General features: G+C 43.0%; 1 protein-coding gene across 4 annotated transcripts in view; it reads right to left on the bottom strand.

Moving 5' to 3' along the window:
- Positions 1-20,034, bottom strand: part of EHMT1 (euchromatic histone lysine methyltransferase 1) — a 151,700-nt gene extending 131,666 nt beyond the window's left edge. Inside the window, exon 1 of one of the 4 annotated variants that reach the window (XM_042964405.1) lies at positions 19,993-20,034. In XM_042964405.1, coding sequence (XP_042820339.1) covers positions 19,993-20,013 — 21 coding nt within the window. In that variant the 5' untranslated portion in view covers positions 20,014-20,034. Of the gene's footprint in view, positions 1-19,146; positions 19,583-19,992 lie in introns of those variants that run through there. The other 3 variants (XM_042964407.1, XM_042964410.1, XM_042964409.1) reach the window with 3 other exon arrangements.
- Positions 20,035-20,236: the final 202 nt, after the last annotated feature.

Here is a 20,236-nt window from a genome sequence, read left to right as displayed (position 1 = left end):
AAATAACCAGCATATTATCTTTACTAGGGTAAATTTTGACAAATCATGTTTTCCTAGGAAAGTTTCCACTTCATCTAGGTTTTCATTTGCCAAGAACTGTACAAAACATATTCTTACAATTCTGTTATCCTGCAAAACAAGAAGACACTCAAAGACTAATGTCAAAAAGAAATAGCAACTGCACGACTAGGTATCTATCCCAAGAATACAAAAACGCTGATTCGAAGGGGCACATGCACCCCAATGTTTATAGCAGCACTATCAACAACAGCCAAAGTATGGAAAAAGTCCACATGTCCATCGATTGACAGATAAAGAAGTAGTGTATATACACAATGGAATATTATTCAGTGATCAAAAAGAATGAAATCTTGCCATTTGTAACAACGTGGATGGAACTCGAGTATATTATGCTAAGTGAAACAGGTCAGAGGAAGAAAAATACCGTATGATTTCGCTCACGTGGAATTTAAGAAACACAACAGGTGAACATAGGGGAAGGGAAGGAAAAATAAGACAAAAACAGACAAGGAAGCAAACCATAAGAGATTCAAATACAGAGGGAACAAACTGAGGGTTAGGAGGGAGGGAAGTAGGGGATGGGCTACATGGGGATGGGCATTAAGGAGAATACTTGTTGTGATGAGCACTGAGCGTTATATGTGATGAATCACTAAATTCTATTCCTGAAACCAATACTACACAGTATGTTAACTAACCTGAATTTAAATAAATATTTAAAAAAGAAAAATAACAAAAATTTAAAAAATAGAATCTTGCTTGAAAGCCTCCAATGGTAAATTTGGTATAATTTGCACTCTAAAGAGAAAACGTTAAAAAAAAAGACTGCATTTAATAAACATAGATTCATTCTACAGTAATACTAAAAAATGAGAGACAACAGAGGAAAGAAAGTTATTCTTTAAAAAAGAGTGCCCGGGGCGCCTGGGTGGCTCAGTCGGTCAAGCGGCCGACTTTGGCTCAGGTCATGATCTCGCGGTCCGTGAGTTCGAGCCCCGCGTTGGGCTCTGTGCTGACAGCTCAGAGCCTGGAGCCTGTTTCACATTCTGTGTCTCCCTCTCTCTCTGCTCCTCCCCTGTTCATGCTCTGTCTCTCTCTGTCTCAAAAATAAATAAACGTTTAAAAAAAAATTAAAAAAAAAAAAAAAAAAAAAAGAGTGCCCAAGAGTGCCTGGGTGGCTCAGTCAGTCAAGCGACTGACTCTTGATTTCAGCTCAGGTCATCATCTCAGCGCTGTGGGACCGAGCCCCACATCGGGCTCTGTGCCCAACAGCATGCTTAAGATTCTCTCTCCCTCTCCCTCTCTCTCTCCCCCCACATCCCACCCCTTTCCCCAGCTTGTGTGCATCCTAAAATTTAAAAAAAAAATTTTTTTTTAAATAAAAGAAAATAGGGCACCCAGGGGGCTCCACAAGTTACGCATCCAAATTCATTAAGCTCAGATCATGATCTCATAGTTCGTGGGTTCAAACCCCACATCAGGCTCTTTTTGTCAGTATGGAGCCCACTTCGGATCTTCCGTCTCCCTCTCTCTACCCCTCTCCTGCTCACACTGTCTCACGCGATCTCGCTCTCAAAAATAAACATTTAAAAAAAAAAACAAACAAAGCCAGGGGGCCACTGGGCCTGAAGCATGAGCTGAGGAAGTGACAGGAAAAGATGGTAGGGAGCCCAGGACCTGATGCCACACGAGGCCTTGTTGGCCCTGGTGAAGAGCTCCCAAGCCACGGGAAGTCTGCATGCACAGCAGAAACACTATGAGGACACCTAGGCTCCTGAGCACAGATCGCGGAGGCCATGGAAAAGCGGGAAGAAGAGGCGGGCGTGGGCCCCAGCACAGCCTTTATGGCAGGCGTGAGATGTACTCTAAAGGCAGAGCCAACAGCAGTTTCTGAGGAACGCCTTCTGCAGATGGAGTCGGTCACTAAAGGACAAGTGGCCACAGGAGCAGGCTCCGGAGGTCAGCGAGAGCTCCAGCTGCACCCTGGGTTGAAGGTGCCCATCGGCCCTCCCAGCACTTAATACATCCCGGAACCTGGAGGCCTGGCAAAGGTGACGCTGGGGTCAACAAAGCACTGGCTGATGTCGTTCAGGGTAGGGACACAGAACAGGGGGACCTGAATAGGGCCCTGGGGCACTTGAGTAACTACAAGGCTCCAGAGGAAAAGTCCTGCAAACGAGACTGAGAAAATAGACCTGACGTGGTAGGCAAAACCAGAAGAGTAAGGGGTTCCGGAAGCCCAAGGAAGAAAACTAAGCACTCCTTTCTTCTTGAACTACTATGTCAAATGCTGTCAAGAGGTCTAGTAAGATGAAGGCTGAGAACTAACCAACAAACTTCCCAACACCTAGGTTAATGGTACCAACAGCCTCAAAGAGCAGGGTGGCAGGTAGTTCCCGATAACAGCAAAGGAAGAATGAAGTCCGAGTCACTAGGATTTAATTTATAGAAAAGTAAAGAAGCACATGAACACAAACACCTCATGTTTGTGAAGCCAGGGTGATAGAATGTGGAAGTTAAAAAGCAGCTAAGAGTCTAACATTTCAGGGCGCCTGGGTGGCTCAGTGGGTTAAGCGTCCAACCCTTGATTTTGACTCAGATCATTATCTCATGGTTTGTGAGTTTGAGTGTGAGTTTCAGCCCCAAGTCGGGATTCTCTCTCTCCCTCTCTCTGGCCCTCCCCCACTCGTGCTCTATCTCTCTCAAAATAAATAATAAAGTAAAACAGAAACTTTAAAAAAATAAATAAGAGTCTAACGTTTCAACCCACATCTATGCTTAGGAGATCTGTGGCAATGCTGGACCAAACCCCAGACCTCCCACTGAGCCAGAGCTCATGACCATACGCACCCCGCAGGGCCGCAGATGCAAAGACGAGAGAACTGCAACACACACCCCACACGTTCCTGGCGGCTCTGACCCACACATGTGCACCCGCGTTCCACAGGGCTCCACAGCTGGGCAGCCGCCAGCAAGTCTGCTTTCCAACCGGTCTCTCCTGATACCTCCCTCCTCTTACCCACAAAATGGGGACATTCCTCCAGACTTCCACTAAGTCCTCTTACTTGTTAGCCCCTTCCCTGGAGAAGTCATCTCTCATCCTCTCCCCTAGATTACAGGGCTCTCATCCTAGACGGTCCAAAGTGAACGCCAACTCCAAATGTTCTTCAGGCTAGAGCAGTACTGACCAACAGAAACACAGGATAAGCCTCAAGTGTAATTTTAAACTTTCTAGCAGCCAAACTTAAGACGAAGAAATAGGAGTAATTAATTGTAATAAACTTTACTTAGCCCAATATATCTCCAAAATATTATCATTCCAGCATACAACCGACATAAAATAATACTAAAAAGAATACAAAATATCTCAGTAAGTCTCTGTAAACCAGTGTACATTTCACACAACACATCTCAATTTGGTGTGCATACACGTCAAGTGTTCAAAAGCCACAGGGGTGCTATGGCCAGCTTGTTGGGAGATGCCAGCCACCTCTCCACTCCAATCTGTACACGTGCAGGAGCCAACCTTTCTCCAAGATTCCATCTGGAATTCTGAGCAAGACACCCGTGGTATCATTCTACAGCAGGAATGAACACACAGGAAGCTTCCTTTAACCACCCCAAGTGGTTAAACATTTCCTCTTTGGTGCTTCTGCAACATTTTTCTCTTTTAAGCAATTATCAAACTAATTGTGTGTGTTGTTCTCAAAACTAGAATACAAGAATCTCCATAGGGACAAGGTGCCATGTTTATACTGATGTGGCTCAAGAGTTCAAAACTGACACACGGAAGGCATTAAATGTTACAAAATCAAACTAATGAACAAACATTTGGAAGCCAGTTAGTTCCAAAAGATTTACCCTAAGACAACACCACAGGAAAAAAAAAAAAAAAAAAAAATCCATAAGCCAATTTCAGCTCCTTCTTTTTCATGAAGTTTTACAACATTTACAAATCACCTAAAATGTGTCAGGTAATATTCAAGGTGCTGGAAACTAATAAAAGTTAAAACCCTACCTTCAATGAGGTTACGGTCTCGCCATTAAGACAATAACGAAGAAATAACATATAATGCAACCAGTAATTAAAACAAAGTATGTGGGGTGCCTGGCTGGCTTAGTCGGTAGAACATGCAACTCCTGGTTGTGAGTTCAAGTCCCATGATAGGTGGGGAGATTACTCAAAAAATTAAAAAATAAAACCCCACAGATATGTGTCCTGACAAAGGACGGGGTGCTCTGGAAGCATAGGGAATACATCCCCATCAGAAGTCAGCAAACCAGAGCCTGCCACCTGAAAGCCTGAAAGCCAAAGATGTTTTTTTTAAATCATAAAAATCATCTGCACTTCAAATCCCAATATCCACACATACAGTGGCACACAGCCAGGCTCGTTTGTCCACACATGGTTTGTGGTCTGTTTTCATGCTATGAGGGAGAGCTCGGCAATGACAGGCAAATGCACCTGCACCGAGGTCTACTCTGACTGGACATTTTTGCCGTTGTAACCAGTGTATATCTATCACAACAAAAGAAGAAAAAAAAAAGAATGGTGGACTTTGAAAAACATGCTTTTAACCCACAGATTACTATGCTATTGACTCTGATGGCAAAGCACTGTGCTTATCAGACACCCTAACCAGAGAAGACAATAGTAAACATTGGCATTACAGACAAAGCCAATTCACAATTCACAGGAAAGCAATAATCAGGAAAGTCAGAAAATTCTAAGCTCAACAAACTCCAAATAAGATAAACTCAAAGAGATACTCACCTAGACACATCATAATCAAATTGCTGAAAGCCAAAAGAGAATTTTGAATGCAACAAGAAAGAACCAACTCATTTCATGTAAGAGAGATCCTTGATAAGATTAGAAGCTGATCTCTCATTAGAAACCAGAGGCCAGAAGGCAGTGAGGATGACACACTCAAAGGGGTGAAAGAATGTCAACCAGGAATTCTACACACACCAAAGTGCTTCCATAAATGAAGAAGAAATTAAAGCATTTAATATAAACAAGAGAATCTGTCACTGGCAGACCTACTCTATAAGAAACATTAAGAAAGTCTTTCAACCAAGAATGAAGCGACAGAAAGAGAAATCAAGAAATCGATTCCATTTACAGTTGCAGAAAAACCATAAAATACCTAGGAATAAACCTAACCAAAGAGGTGAAAAATCTATACACTGAAAACTATAGAAAGCTTATGAAAGAAATGGAAGAAGACACAAAAAAATGGAAAAAGATTCCATGCTCCTGGATAGGAAGAACAAATATTGTTAACATGTCGGTACTACCAAAAGCAATCGACATATTCAATGCAATCCCTATCAAAGTAACACCAGCCTTCTTGACAGAGCTAGAACAAATAATCCTAAAATTTGTATGGAACCAGAAAAGACCCTGAATAGCCAAAGCAATCTTGAAAAAAAAAAACCAAAGCAGGAAGCATCACAATCCCAGACTTCAAGCTATACTACAAAGCTGTCATCATCAAGACAGTATGGTACTGGCACGAACAGACGCTTAGATCAATGGAACAGAATAGAGAACCCAGAAATAGACCCACAAACGTATGGCCAACTAATCTTTGACAAAGCAGGAAAGAATATCCAATGAAATAAAGACAGTCTCTTCAGCAAGTGGTGCTGGGAAAACTGGACAGTGACATGCAGAAAAATGAACCTGGACCACTTTCTTACACCAGACACAAAAATAAACCCAAAATGGATGAAAGACCTAAATGCAAGACAGGAAGCCATCAAAGTCCTCGAGGAGAAAGCAGGCAAAAGCCTCTCTGACCTCAGCCGCGGCAACTTCTTACTCAACACATCTCTGGAGACAACGGAAACAAAAGCAAAAATGAACCACTGGAACCTCATCAAAATAAAAAGCTTCTGCACAGCGAAGGAAAAAATCACCAAAACTAAAACTAAAAGGCAACCAAAGGAATGGGAGAAGATATTTGTAAATGACGTATCAGGTAAAGGGTTAGTATCCAAAATCTATAAAGACCTTATCAAACTCAACACCCAAAAAACAAATAATCCAGTGAAGAAAGGGACAAAAGACAAGAATAAACACTTCTCCAAAGAAGACATCCAGATGGCCGACCGACACATGAAAAAGTGCTCGACACCACTCCTCATCAGGGAAATACAAATCAAAACCACAATGAGATACCACCTTACACCCGTCAGAATGGCTAACAGTAACAACTCAAGCAACAACAGATGTTGGCGAGCATGCGGAGCCTCACATAAGGCCCTGCACTGACAATGCAGAGCCTGCTTGGGATTCTCTCTCTCTTCCTCTCTCCCTGCCCCTCCCCCACTCATGTTCTCTCAAAATAAAGAACTTTAAGGAAAAAAAAACACACAAAAGAAAGGAATGGAGGAACAGAGAAACAAAGACGTAAGAAATACAGAAAACAACGACCAAACTAATAAAGCAAATCCTACCTTTTTAGTAATTACATTAGATGTAAGGAGATTAAATAGTCAAATTAAAAGACAGACGACAGGGGCGCCTGGGTGGCTCAGTTGGTTAAGCGGCCGACTTCGGCTCAGGTCACGATCTCGCGGTCCGTGAGTTCAAGCCCCATGTCGGGCTCTGTGCTGACAGCTCAGAGCCTGGAGCCTGTTTCGGATTCTGTGTCTCCCTCTCTCTCTGCCCCTCCCCTGTTCATGCTCTGTCTCTCTCTGTCTCAAAAATAAATAAACGTTAAAAAAATAAAATAAAATAAAAGACAGACGACATATAAAAAACACATATGTACATATATATGTACATATATATGATCCAACTGTATGCTGTCTATAAGAAACATCTTAGATTGAAAGATACAAAGAGCTTAAAAGCAAAAGTGGGAAAACGAGCTACAAAGAGAAACCACAAATTAGAACCCAAAGGGCTACATGGTTATCAGACAAAACAGGCCTTAAAAAAAGAACTATTGCCAGAGACAAAGAGGGACATTTCATAATGATGAAAGAGTCAAAATAACAGGTAGATATAACAACTATAAATACACACACAACTAACAGCCTCAAAACACATGAAGCAAACACTGATAATGACTAAAAAGAAAAGAAAATGTAACAATACCAGAAGACTCCAAAACTTTACTGCCAGTAACTAACAGAATCACTAAAAAGACAACAAGGAAGAATGAGTAAGATTCCACACCACAGACCAGCTCCATCTAACACAGAGAAACAACCTACCTAAGGACTGCACAGTACTCATTCTGTTCAGGCACTCATCAAACACTCTTCAAGACAGAACATAATCTGAGCCATTTTTAAGAAATTAACTAATTGAAATAAAATGAAATTAAAGTATGTCTTCTGACTGTAACAGAATTACATTAAAAACCAACAAAATAGCGAAATCTAGTAAATACCTAAATACTTGGAAATTAAACATACTTCTATATAATCCATGGATCGGGGCTCCTGGCTGGCTCAGGTGGTAGAGCACGTGACTATTAATCTCAGGGTTGTGAGTCAAGCCCCATCATGGGCATAGAGCCTACCAAAAACAAAATAAGAAATGGGCAGGGCACTCGGGAGGCTCAGTAGGTTGAGCATCTGACTCTTGCTTTTCGCTGAGATCATGATCCAAGGGTTGTGGGAATGAGCCCCACATCAGGCTCTACTCTGAGCATGGAACCTGCTTAAGATTTTCTCTCTCTCTCTCTCTCCCTCCCTCCCTCTGCTCCTTCCCCATGGACATGCACTCTCTCTCTAAAAAAAGAAAAAGAAGAAACAGGCACACCTAGATAGTACAGTCGGTTAAGTGTCTGACTCAAGATTTCAGCTCAGATCATGATGTCATGGTTGTGAGACCAAGCCCCATGTCAGCTTCTGCACTGAGCGTGGACCTTGAGATTCTGTCTCTCCCTCTGCCCCCTCTCCCGCTTGCGCTCACTCTCTCTTAAAAAAAATTTGTTTTAAGTTAGAAAAAATAAAAAAGAAACAAATAATCATCCATGAGTCAAAGATATCACAAGGGAAAACAGAAAATATTTTGAACTGAAAAAAAAATTAAAATACAACATATCAAAATTTAGAGGAGGAGCTTGTTTTAGTTTTCTAGGACTGCCATAAAAGAATATCATAACTGGGTGAGTTAAAACAACATAAATTCATTATCTCATAATTCTGGAAACCAGACATCCAAAATCAAGGTGCCAGCTGAGCTGCACTCTCTCTGACGGCTCTAGGGGGTCTTTATTGTGCCTCCAGCTTCCAGGTGTTCACAGGCAATCCTTGATGTTGCTTAACTTGTAGGTCCCCTCCAGGTAAGCCTGTCCTCACAAAGCACTCTTCTCTCTTATGCTGGCACCAGTCACATTGTATTGGGGACCATGCTATTCTGAACCTCATCTGAACTCATCTATAATGATCCCCATCTACAAATAAGGTCACATTCTGAGGTACAGGGGGGGGGGGGGGGGGGGGGGGGGGGGGGGGGGGAGGAACAGGACATATCTTTTTGGGGAATACAAATCAACCATAACACAAATTAAAAAGTGCTTTGAGGGAAATGTATAGCTTTAAATTCCTTTATCAATCAGAATAGAAGAACTCAAACCAAGATCCTAAGCTTCCACCTTAAGAAACTAGAAAAAGGGCAAATTAAATCCAAAGCAAGCAGAAGAAAGTAAATAAAGATAAGAGTGGAAATAAATGAAAAGAGAATAAAAAATAAAGAGTATCAACAAAATGAAAAGTTACTTCTTTGAAACTTCAACATAACTCACAAAACTTTGGCTAAACTGACAAAAAAAAAAAAAGAGAGAAGACCCAAATTACTAATATCAGAAATGAAAGAGGGAATATTACTACCAACCTTCTAAAAGAGAGAGAGAGAATTATAAGGGAATACTCTAAGCAACTGTAAGCCAATAAAGTAGATAAAATGAACATATTCCTAGAAAGACATAAAACACCAAAAATAAGAATATAAACCCTAAATATCTATAACAAGAAATTAATAATGAGGGGCACCTGAGTGGCTCAGTCAGTTAAGTGTCTGACTTCAGCTCAGGTCATAATCTTGCAGTTCATGGGTTCGAGTTCCACATTGGGTTCTGTGCTGACAGCTCAGAGCCTGGAACCTGCTTCAGATTCTGTGTCTTCCTCTCTCTCGGCCCCTCCCCCTCCCTCCCTCCCTCTCTGTCTCTCTCTCTTTCTCTCAAAAATAAACATTTAAAAAAATTTTTTTAAGTTAATAATGAAAAAACTTCCAACAAAGAGAAGCCCAGAACTAAACTGCCTCACAAGTGAATTCTACCAAACATTTAAAGAACAAATAACACCAATAGTTCACAGACACTTCCAAAAAATAGAATACACTTGCCAACTCATAGAGCCAGTATTACCGTGACACCAAACGCTAAAAGACATCAATGAAAAAGAAAAACTACAGACCAATATAACATCCTTTATGAATTCTGATGCAAAAATCCTCAACAAAATACTACTGAACCAAATGCAGCAAGATGTAAAAAGGATCAGGTATCATGACAAAGTGGATTCACCGCAGAAAGAGTTGTTTCAACATAATGAAAATCAACGTGATACGCCATATTAACAGAACAAAGGATAAAACCGTATGATCACCTCAACAGATGCAGAAGCACTTAAAACCCAATATCCCTTTCTGATTAAAAAAACAAAAAAAACAAAACCACTCAACAAACTGGGAATAGAAGGGAACTTCCTCAACCTGATAAAAGGCATCTATGAAAACTCAAGGCTAACATCATCCTTGATGGTAAAAGACTGAACACTTTCCCCCAAAAACAGAAATGAGATGGGTGGGCTGCTTTCACCACTTCCATTCAACTTTTTAATGCAGGTTCTAATAAGAGCAATCAGGCAAGGAAAAGGAAAAGAAATAGAAAGCACCCATATTTGAAAGAACTAAAACTCTTGTATCTCTCTTCCTAGACACCATGTTCTAGTGAAGCTGACGCATGAATAACTTAGACAGTCAGGGTGCCAGCCCCGTGCACTTGAAAATCCACATGTAACTTCCGACTCCCCAAAAACTTAACTAAAAGCCTACTGTTGACCAGAAGCCTTACCAAGAACATAAACAGTAGATTAACAGATTTTGTATATCATATACTGTATTGTTATAATAAAAAAAAAAACACTAGAGAAAAATGTTAAGAAAATCATAAGGAGAGCACTTTAGAATACTGTACTGTATTTATCAAAACAAATCTTGTGTAAGTGGATCAGCAGTTTAAACCCATGTTGTTCAAGAGTCAACCGCGCACTAATGTGCATTTTTCTGTGTTATGTGCCGTACATTAATAAAGTCCTCCCAGAAACTGTCTTTATGTTTTGGCTAAATGTCTTACTGTTATTGAATTTGTATGGGGACCGACATTACAGACCCATAATGGCAGATCCTAACAGACCACTTCTGTAAGAGAAGGAAAACAGAAGAGCCAATGAGCCAGAGATGGGGCAACACTTGATCTTGCCCTTTCACCAGCCCATAATACAGCTGGCATTTTGTTTCACTCTAGTGTTCAAGGAGCTCACAAAACACAGGCGAAGGGCAAGGATGAGCAAGCAACCAAGACTCTCTAAGCCTACATACAGCCTTGGAATCTGACAGGGAGTAGAGGACCTAGACTCCAAGGACAGAAATCAGTTTAACAACTAGCAAACAATTTTCAAACAATTTTTGAACCTAGCAAACAATTTTCAAGCTACACAAGACAGAGAGTCCTCTAGGCCTCTCTTAGGCAGCACTTATTAGGAAGCAACTGGGTGTCAGATGCTTTCCACGTAATAATATCAAGACTCTGTTCCCTCCACTGAAACTAACGTAATATTATTGTATGTCAAATATACTTCGATCAAAAAAAAAAAAATCTTTCCTTTCCCATGAGTTGTACTTTACGATAACCAAGCAGTTTTGTTTGTTTGTTTTTTTGGTACAAGTACTCATAATAATAAACGAAGACTGCCATTTTGCAGTTAATGATTCTGAGCAATAAAAGCAATAAATATCAATGACTGTTAACATCTGCAAGATGACCAGACTTATGCCTAACTTAAAAAATCTCAATACTAGTAACAAAGTATTCTTGATTTAAAAAAATGTTTTTAAAAGACAAACCTGGGGCGCCTGCATAGTTCAGATGGTTAAGCTTCCAACTTCAGCTCAGGTCATGATCTCACAGTTCGTGAGTTTGAGCCCCATACTGGGCTGTCTGCTGTCAGCACAGAGCCTGCTTTGGATCCTCTGTCTCCCTCTCCCTCTCTCTGCCCCTCCCCTGCACATGAGCTCTCTCTCAAAAATAAATAATCATTAAAAACAAGAAATGGCTAAAAGAGCAAATAAAAAAGTCATTTAAAAAAAGCCGGGGGGGGGGTGGGGCACCTGGTGGCTCAGTCAGTTGAGCATCTGACTTAGGCTCAGGTCATGATCTCACAGTCCATGGATTCAAGCCCCGCATCGGGCTCTGTGCAGACAGCTCAGAGCCTGGAGCCTCCTTCAGATTCCGTGTCTCCCTCTCTCTCTGCCCCTCCCCTGCTCATGCTCGGTCTCTCTCTGTCTCAAAAATAAATAAAAACATTAAAAAAAATTTTTTTAATAAAAAATAAAATTAAAAAAAGACAAACCTACGTCTGATGCAGGCTCTAACCCTGGGCTGTTCAACTGAGAGATAATGTGAGCCACAAGCATGAACCCTTGTAGAGAATTTTAAATTTTCTAGTAATCACATTTTAAAAAAGGAATTAGAAACAAATTATTTTTAATAATATTTAACCCAATATAGCCAAAATTTGTATCTCAACATGCAATCACTATTTTTTAAAGTATTAATGTGATACTTTACATTCTCTTTTTCACACTAAGTCTTCAAAATCCAGTGTGTTTTTTGCACCTACAGCACATCTCAATTCACACTAACCACATTTCAACTGCTCAAGAGCGGCATGATGGCTATCATACTGGAAAGCAGCAGCTCTAGATCTTACATATCAACAACAGTAAATATACAGAACAGAGGAACATGTCAAATAACATCACAGCAATGCAATCAGCAAAATCAAGGTTATGGAAAGCTTTGGGACAAATGAACCATTATCTTCAAAACAACTGCAAGAAAAAAATAAAGATTTAAAATAAATCTATCCAGGGCAATGAATAGAGCACATTTTTTTCCTAATTTGAAATGAAATAAGAAATATGAACCCAAAAAAAGAAAAGAATAGCAACTGCGTATTTATTGACTGAAATACTTATACTAACTGAAATATTCACAGATGAAACATATTCACAGATGGAGTGGGGACTGTCCATGAAGAGGTAAATGTTGATGCCGGGAGACAGGCACACAAGGCTGACTCCACCACCAAATCTACCTCTAAATAGGTTCGAAAAAGTTCCATAATAAAAAATCTAAAATATCTACACGTGTACCTGCTTGTATAGGTTCAATAACGATAATACTGCCAAGAGAACTGAGTGGACAGGGGACAAAGGAGAGAGACGTTTCACTTTACACTTTTTTTTTTATTTTGAACCATGTAACTATCTAATCTACTCAAAAAATTAAATTTACACATATACATAGCTTGACTCAATCCACTGGCTTCTGCACCTCCACCACGTCAACAGGCCCGAGCCTGCTCACTGGTCCCCCTGCTTCCTTTCTGACCTTTCTTCAATCCACCCTCCACACAGCAGCCAGAGTCGTCTTTTCAAAATAGCATTCTGTGCCTAAAATCCTTCAATGACTGTCTACAGTGCTTAGGAAACCACCAACTCGTTACCAAAGCAACAAGACCCTATATGACCCTGCCCTGCCTCTCCAACCTCACCTCCTGCCACTCGCCCCTTCTGACCTAGTAATTCCACCTTGTACCGAAGGATGCAGACTCCCCCAAATCATGGTCTAGGAAACTGGGACATCCTTATAACACACACCATGTGGCTATTAAATATGTTGAAGATGTCGATGCACAGGAAATAACATACAAAAGAAGAGAATGAAAACAGCACATACTGATTATATCCACTTTTAAATATGAGCATGTGCATTCATAAAGATCAGAAAAAAATAGATGACAAATATTCGGCATTTTTAGGTTTCAATTTCCTGAATTTGTTAAAAATGCTTTTTTTTTTTTTAAATGTGCATAGTGTGCCTCAGCATTCCAATTCACACCTCACCTCCTTTAAGACCTGGGCTAACCCATCTTCCTCCTGGAGCCTTTCCCAACACAGGTCTGGCTGCTGTGATCAGTGCATGTGGTCGAACATACAAAATTGTTTTGGGTTATGGACAGGAAGCAGAAAACTAAGACTCTAGCCCCCACTCGGGCAAGGATCATCACACGTGAGATCCGACAACTAAGCTACCCACAGATGTCCTTTGAGCATTAGGGCTAAGTAAGATACATTCATTGGTCTTGCTTACCTTTATTATGACTCCAGAACCTTCCCCAGTCATGAGTCCAGAAACACAAACCACATAGTAAGATCCTGAGAGAAAGCAGCCCTTTGCCCAGGAGAGCTATGCTTTCAGTGTGCATGAAAACTCACTTCTCAAGATTTACAGAAAATGCTTCTCATTTCTACATGGCAGAACACTTTCCACCCCCTTCTCTTATCAAAAATCAACCAAAGACAAGAACAGGAAAGAGAAACATAAACTCCACCCAAGAGACATTTGAGACCCATATACAAAATATGAATGGGAAGATGGAGGAAAGCTAAATCAATGCACAGAACAGAGAAAGGGCAGCCTAAATCCGGGGTTACTGCTGAGAAGCAGGCTGACTGACCCCACAGAACCATGGAGAGGCTCAGAAGAAGGGGATGATGCCTGGGCTAAAAAGGGGTGTGGGTGTAAGAATACATACAGAGAGCACTGGACTTTCAGGTCTCCAGGCCCCTCCTACCCAGTCAGCAAAGAACTCCTCACTGGTAGCCGCAGAGACCAGAGGGGCAAGCTCTGTAAAACTCTACCAGAAGTGTGCCACACTTGGGGACAGTGGGCACAAAGCAGGGAGATTAGGTAAATTAAAGGCTATGTACTGAGCCACGGGAAGACCTTCTTCCTCCTCCTCCTCCTCCTCCTCCTCCTCCTCCTCCTCCCCCCCTTTAACCTAGCTCCAGAATGTCCAGCTTAACACCAGCAAGGCGAGAGACAAGGCGGCTTCTCTGAGGAAGCCAAACCAAGGGACAGTAACATCTGGAGGAGAGCCAACAAAAATTCAGTCATCACCCTCCACTGAAGCCACAAGCAAAGAAGCCCCCAAACACTTAGCCCTCCATTTTTAGCACTTTACTCTTAAAGGTGAATAAACAGCCCAGAATCACCAGACATTGGAAGAAGCTTTCCAGAATGAAAGAAAAAGATCAAAAAATACAACAGCAAAGAGGAATGCAGGAGAAACAAAAAATCAGGAAACAGTAATTTTAAAATAATTTTTTAAAATTAAAAAATAATTTTTTTAATATTTATTTTTTGAGAGACAGAGAGAGAGAGAGAGAGAGGCAGAGTACGAGCAGGGAGAAGCAGACAGAGAAAGGAAGACATGGAATCTGAAGCAGGCTCCAGGTGCCAAGCTGTCAGCACAGAACCCGACGTGGGGCTTGAACTCATGAACTGCAAGATCATGACCTGAGCCAAAGTCAGAAGCTCAACTGACTGAGCCACCCAGGAGCCTCTTAAGATAATTTTTTTTTTTTTTTTTTGGTTTATTTGAGAGAGAGAATCCCTAACAGGCTCCAAGTCAGTGCAGACCCGACCCAGGGCTCAATCCCATGAACAGTGAGATCATGACCCGAGCGGAAATCAAATCAAGAGTCAGACATTTACCACTGAGCCACCAGGCAACCCTACAGTTAAAACCTAAAAAAAAACATATTTTGGGGCGCCTGGGTGGCTCAGTCGGTTAAGCGTCCGACTTCAGCTCAGGACACGATCTCACAGTCCGTGAGTTCGAGCCCCGCGTCGGGCTCTGGGCTGATGGCTCAGAGCCTGGAGCCTGCTTCCGATTCTGTGTCTCCCTCTCTCTCTGCCCCTGCCCTGTTCATGCTCTGTCTCTCTCTGTCTCAAAAATAAATTAAAAAAATTTTAAAAATTTAAAAAAAAAAACATATTTTAAGGGGCACTTGGTGGCTCGGCTGGTTAAGCGTCCGACTCTTGATTTCCATTTGGGTAATGGTCTCACAATTTGTGGCCTGGAGCCCATGTCAGGCTCCAAGATGACAGCCTGGAGCCTGCTTGAGATGTGCGCTCTCTCTCCCTCTGCTCCTCCCCCATTTGCGCACACTCGCACCCTCTCTCTCTCTCTCTCTCAAAATAAAAACATAAATTAAAAATTTTAACTGTACTCTAGGATATTTAACTAAAATTAAGCAATCACTGTATACGTTAAACAAGAATAGGAATCATTACAAAAGAAAAAGAGAATAAATAATATGTAAATATGAAAAGGGAAATTAAAAATTCTGTGAAAGAATTAGAATAGTCAAAAATGCTCCCAAAAGGTAGAACAAGATCAAGATGTGACCAGGAAAATAGCTTTTAAAAATCAGAATACTAAGTACAGGAGCTATAACATTCAAATGAATGGTAGAAACTAAACTGAGTAGCTCAAATATATTATACAAAATTTCCTATAAACAAAAAGACATCGAACTCCAGATTTTGTGCTATTTAATGCCCTGCATGATAAATGAAAAAAAGCTACAATTAAGGCACATCATAGAAATTATGAAAATCAAGGATGCAATGATCCTAAAAATTGGGTGGGGGAATAATGGTTACAAAGGAATAATAGGGGTGCCTGGGTGGCTCCAGTCGGTTGAGCATCTGACTTCGGCTCAGGTCATGATCTCACAGCTGGTGGGTTCAAGCCCTGAGTCAGGCTCTGTGCTGACAGCTCTGAGCCTGGAGCCTGCTTCAGATTCTGTGTCTCCATCTCTCTCTGCTCCTCCCCCCACTCATGCTCTGTTTCTCTTTCTCTCTCTCAAAAATAAACATTAAAAAAAATTTTTTAATGAAAAAAAAAACAAAGGAATAACAATCACACTGGACTTCTCAACAGCAATGATGAAAACTAGAAGACACTAGAGCGATAACTTAAAAATTACTTGCAACCTGGAACACCAAACCCAGCCAAACTTACTCTTTAACTATAGTGGTAGAATAAGTACTTTTTCAGACATGCAAGTCTGAAAACTCTGCCTCCCAAAAAATTCCTGGGAAGCTACTGGGCAATGTGTTCCACCACCATTAGTGAGTAAACACAGAGGGGAGACATTAGATGCAGGGAAAGGGGGTCATTACTGAAGAATGACAGGAAGAATTCCAGGATGAGAGTGTGCACCAAGCCAAGAGAACAAGCGCATCCTGACTTGGGCAGGGCGACTCAGGACCACCGAGGAACTGAACAGTGATCTGACTGGGCTAAATGGAGGAAACTTAAATTGAGAAACATTTTACAGAATAGAAAGTGCAAGAACGTTATTCTGAGGTTCAAAGAAAACCAGACAAATGAAAAATAAGGCAATTATTAACTCCAGGGAAGAAAAAAGGCTGCAGGATACACAAAAAAAAAGAAATACAGGGTGCCTGGTGCTCAGCAGGTGGACTGCATGATTCTTAGTCTCGGGGTCGTGAGTTCTCCACACTGGGTGTAGAGATTACTTAAAAATAAAATCTTTGGGGCGCCTGGGTGGCTCAGTCAGTTAAGCGGCCGACTTAGGCTCAGGTCACGATCTCACAGTCTGTAAGTTCGAGCTCCGCATCGGGCTCTGTGCTGACAGCTCAGAGCCTGGAGCCTGTTTCAGATTCTGTGTCTCCCTCTCTCTCTGACCCTCCCCCGTTCATGCTCTGTCTCTGTCTCAAAAATAAATAAACGTTAAAAAAAAAAAAAAATTTTAAAAAAATAAATAAAAATAAAATCTTTTAAAAAAAAGAAAGAAAGAGAAAAAGAAAAAGAAAGAAAAACAGTTGTAGGTTTACTACCTGGCTCCACATGGCACAATAATGACTTGAAGAGACTGAGAATTTTAGATGTGAACCTAACAGACAGGATTTTAGATGTGAATCTAACCAGAATTGTGAGTTTTCTGAATGAGACACAGAAGGTATGAGAGAACTGAAGTCCTCATCTACAGTCACTGGAAGCCAACAAATAACCCCTAAACTTGGTGAATGAAGATATGGCAACACAAGCATATGATTCAGATACCTGAAGTAAATGGTAAAGACTCAAGTGGCTGCTGCCTCTCTAGAAAGGCAAGAGAGAAGGAGGGTGGCTTTTTATAAATGTTGTTCAGCACTATTTGACTTTTTTTTTTAACTTCATTTTTTTTTTTTTCCTAAGTAGGAACACCCAACATGGGCTCAACCTCACAACCCTGAGATCAAGAATTGCATGCTCTACCGTTTGAGACTGAGTCATTTGACTTTTAAACTATGTACATATGCACTGATTATTTTAACAAAATAGTAAGTTTAAAGAAAGAGATACAGGGATGGTGGCTCAGTCAGTTAAGCGCCCAACTTCAGGTCAGGTCATGATCTCATGGTTCGTGGGTTCAAGCCCCACGTCGGGATCTGTGCTGACAGCTTGGAGCCTGGAGCCTGCTTCAGATTCCGAGTCTCCCTCTCTCTCTGTCCCTCCCCGACTCGAGCTCTCTTTGTCTCTCTCTCTCTCTCTAAAGAAATAGGCTTTAAAAAAAATTTTTTTTAATAAATAAAAAATAATAAAGAAAGAGATACACAGTAGACACCCTGCTAGGAAAGCATACGATCTGCCTGGGAAGGCCCTCCAGCTGAAAGGTGACATCCCTGGGTCAAAAGCCTTAAGTCAAGTGACTGCCCTGTGCTCTGGTCCCAGGCAATACTGAATACACATTAAATCCCAAGAGCCCCCACTTACTAATCAACAAAATGGGGGCAGGGGATATACTCCACTAATCTTTAGCGTGAAAAAGTGGTGACTCTCTCTCTAGGTCAAGAAAAAGAGAAAAGAATAAACATGCAATTTGGTAAGTTTCAAGTGTTCACTTTGCTGGTTCAATCATTTGGCAATCCTGATCCAGTAACCATTGCCCAGATTTAGCGGCAATAGATGATCCTTGCCTACCCACCGTCCAGAAGGCCCCTTACCCTATCACGCACCTCCACAATAAACACTTAAAATCATGAATCTAAACCCAGAGCTTTTATTGACAGAAAGGGACCACCAAAGATACAGCACATGTTTAAATGAACAATGAACACAGGCTCTCAGGCCAAACTGTCTGCATCCATCTTTGGCCTAAGCTCTGAAACCCTGGGATGCACTCTGCCTGTTTCTTCACCTGCAAATAGGAATGTAACAGTACCCACCTCAGAAGATCGCTGTTAGGCTTTAATGAGTGAATTCATGCAAAGCACTATACCAGGACGGGACACAGGTAAGGGCTTAGTGAACACAGGCTGTCATTATCACTGGTTCAGTCAAGGTCTCTATTCAAGGCTGCCTGTGGAATGAGAGCCATCTGGGGTCACCTGCTCGTCAATTATTTATGAAAAACCTACTACGTGCCAAACACCGAAAAAGTGCGAGTACTGTAACTGACTAGGCCAAGTCATTCAATCTCCTCTAAGTCTTGTTTTCCTCATCTGCTAACTAGGAAATAACAGTACCTGCTGCACAGAGCAGAGAAACCTAAATGAGAGAACTTACCCAAAGTAAGCAAGTCAGTACCCTGAGTCACAGCAAGCGCTCAATACATATCATCAATCACTGTACATCTTCTCTCCTACAGACTGGGAAGTGACTTTTAAAGTTAACTAATTTACCCACTTGGTCCAGAGCCTAATACATTCCTTGAAGGTATGGTAGGAATTCAATTAGCACTCCTTGCACTGAATTTCAAAAATTCCCTGCACCCCGCAGCTTACTATCAACACTCCCAAAAATGCAGGAAAAAGATGAATAAAAAGACCATCCGTTACTCTGCACCAGGTTATCGTATCAGCTCCTTACTACACCTTTGCTTTCTGATCTTTAGAAGTCTCCGCATTTGTTACCACGCATGAAAGCACTTTCAGAGAAAAACTTTTAGATCACCACTTTTTTCCAAACCGGTCCCTTATGTCAGCCGGAAGACCGCACTATTTCTGCATTTCCACGGGCACGCTGCCTCCTGCTTGCTTTTCCCTTCAGTGGGAAGCTAGTGGTCCATCTCAGAAGAGTTTGCTTTCTCTGCTGCTACAAGCTAGGAAACAAACTATCCTTGAGAATTAGCAAAAGGGAAGACTACACAGCATTTACAAGAGAATGGGAACTTTTTTATATCCAAAGCCCGCTTAGGCAGTTTGTTTAGAAATAAACTGAAGTCGTGCATTCCTGCTTCTGACAGCCGCCAGGGCTGGGCAGCATTGTCTGGGGAGAAGCGCGCCGGGCCGGCCAACTTTTCGTTAAAGACGGTGCCATCCTATTCGGAACAAAGTGAAAGGTCAGCGGGGCGCAGGAGAGGCGCCGGGAGCGGACGGCCTCGCCTCGGCTCGCGCCGCGAAGTTGGCCGGCTCGCCCCACTTTCCCTTTTGTCCTCCGCCCCTTCAGCGGGGCTCCCGGCCGAGGCCCGGGGCGCGCGGGGGCGGCGGCGCGGACGAGGGCGGCCGGCCCTCACCGCGCGCCCCGCCCGCCGCCCCCCGCCCGCCGGCCGCCCCCCGCCAGCCGGCCGCACAAAGCGCGCCCCGCGCGGCGCGGCCCGGACGCCGGCGGCCTCGGCCCGGCCTCGGCCTGAGGCGCGGCGGCGGCGGCGGCGGCGGCGGCGGGGAGGCGCGGGCCCGCCCGGCCCCCGCCGGCTCGGCGCCCCCGCCTGCCCGTGCGCCCGCCCGCCCGTCGGCTCCGCGCCCGCCGGCTCCGCGCCCGCCGCCCCCGCCGCCGCCGGCCCGCCGCCCCGCTCCTCACCTCGGCATCGGCGGCGGCCATGGCCCGGGCCCGCAGCGTGGCCCCGCCCCTCCCGCGCGCCATCGCCCCGCCCGCGCCTCGCGGCTCAGGGCGGGGCGGGGCTGGTTACGCGCGTCTGCGCCTGCGCCCGCGCCCGCACCTGCGCACTGCAGCCCGGCGTGCGGCGTCCGTGGCGCGGGCCTGCGCCGACCGGAACCGACGCGCGCGGGCGAGGTGGGGGGCGGGGCCGGACGCAGCGATCTTC

This window comes from Panthera tigris, chromosome D4 (assembly GCF_018350195.1).
Source record: "Panthera tigris isolate Pti1 chromosome D4, P.tigris_Pti1_mat1.1, whole genome shotgun sequence".
Lineage (NCBI taxonomy): Eukaryota > Metazoa > Chordata > Mammalia > Carnivora > Felidae > Panthera > Panthera tigris.
This window is presented reverse-complemented; position numbering and strand designations above follow the sequence as displayed.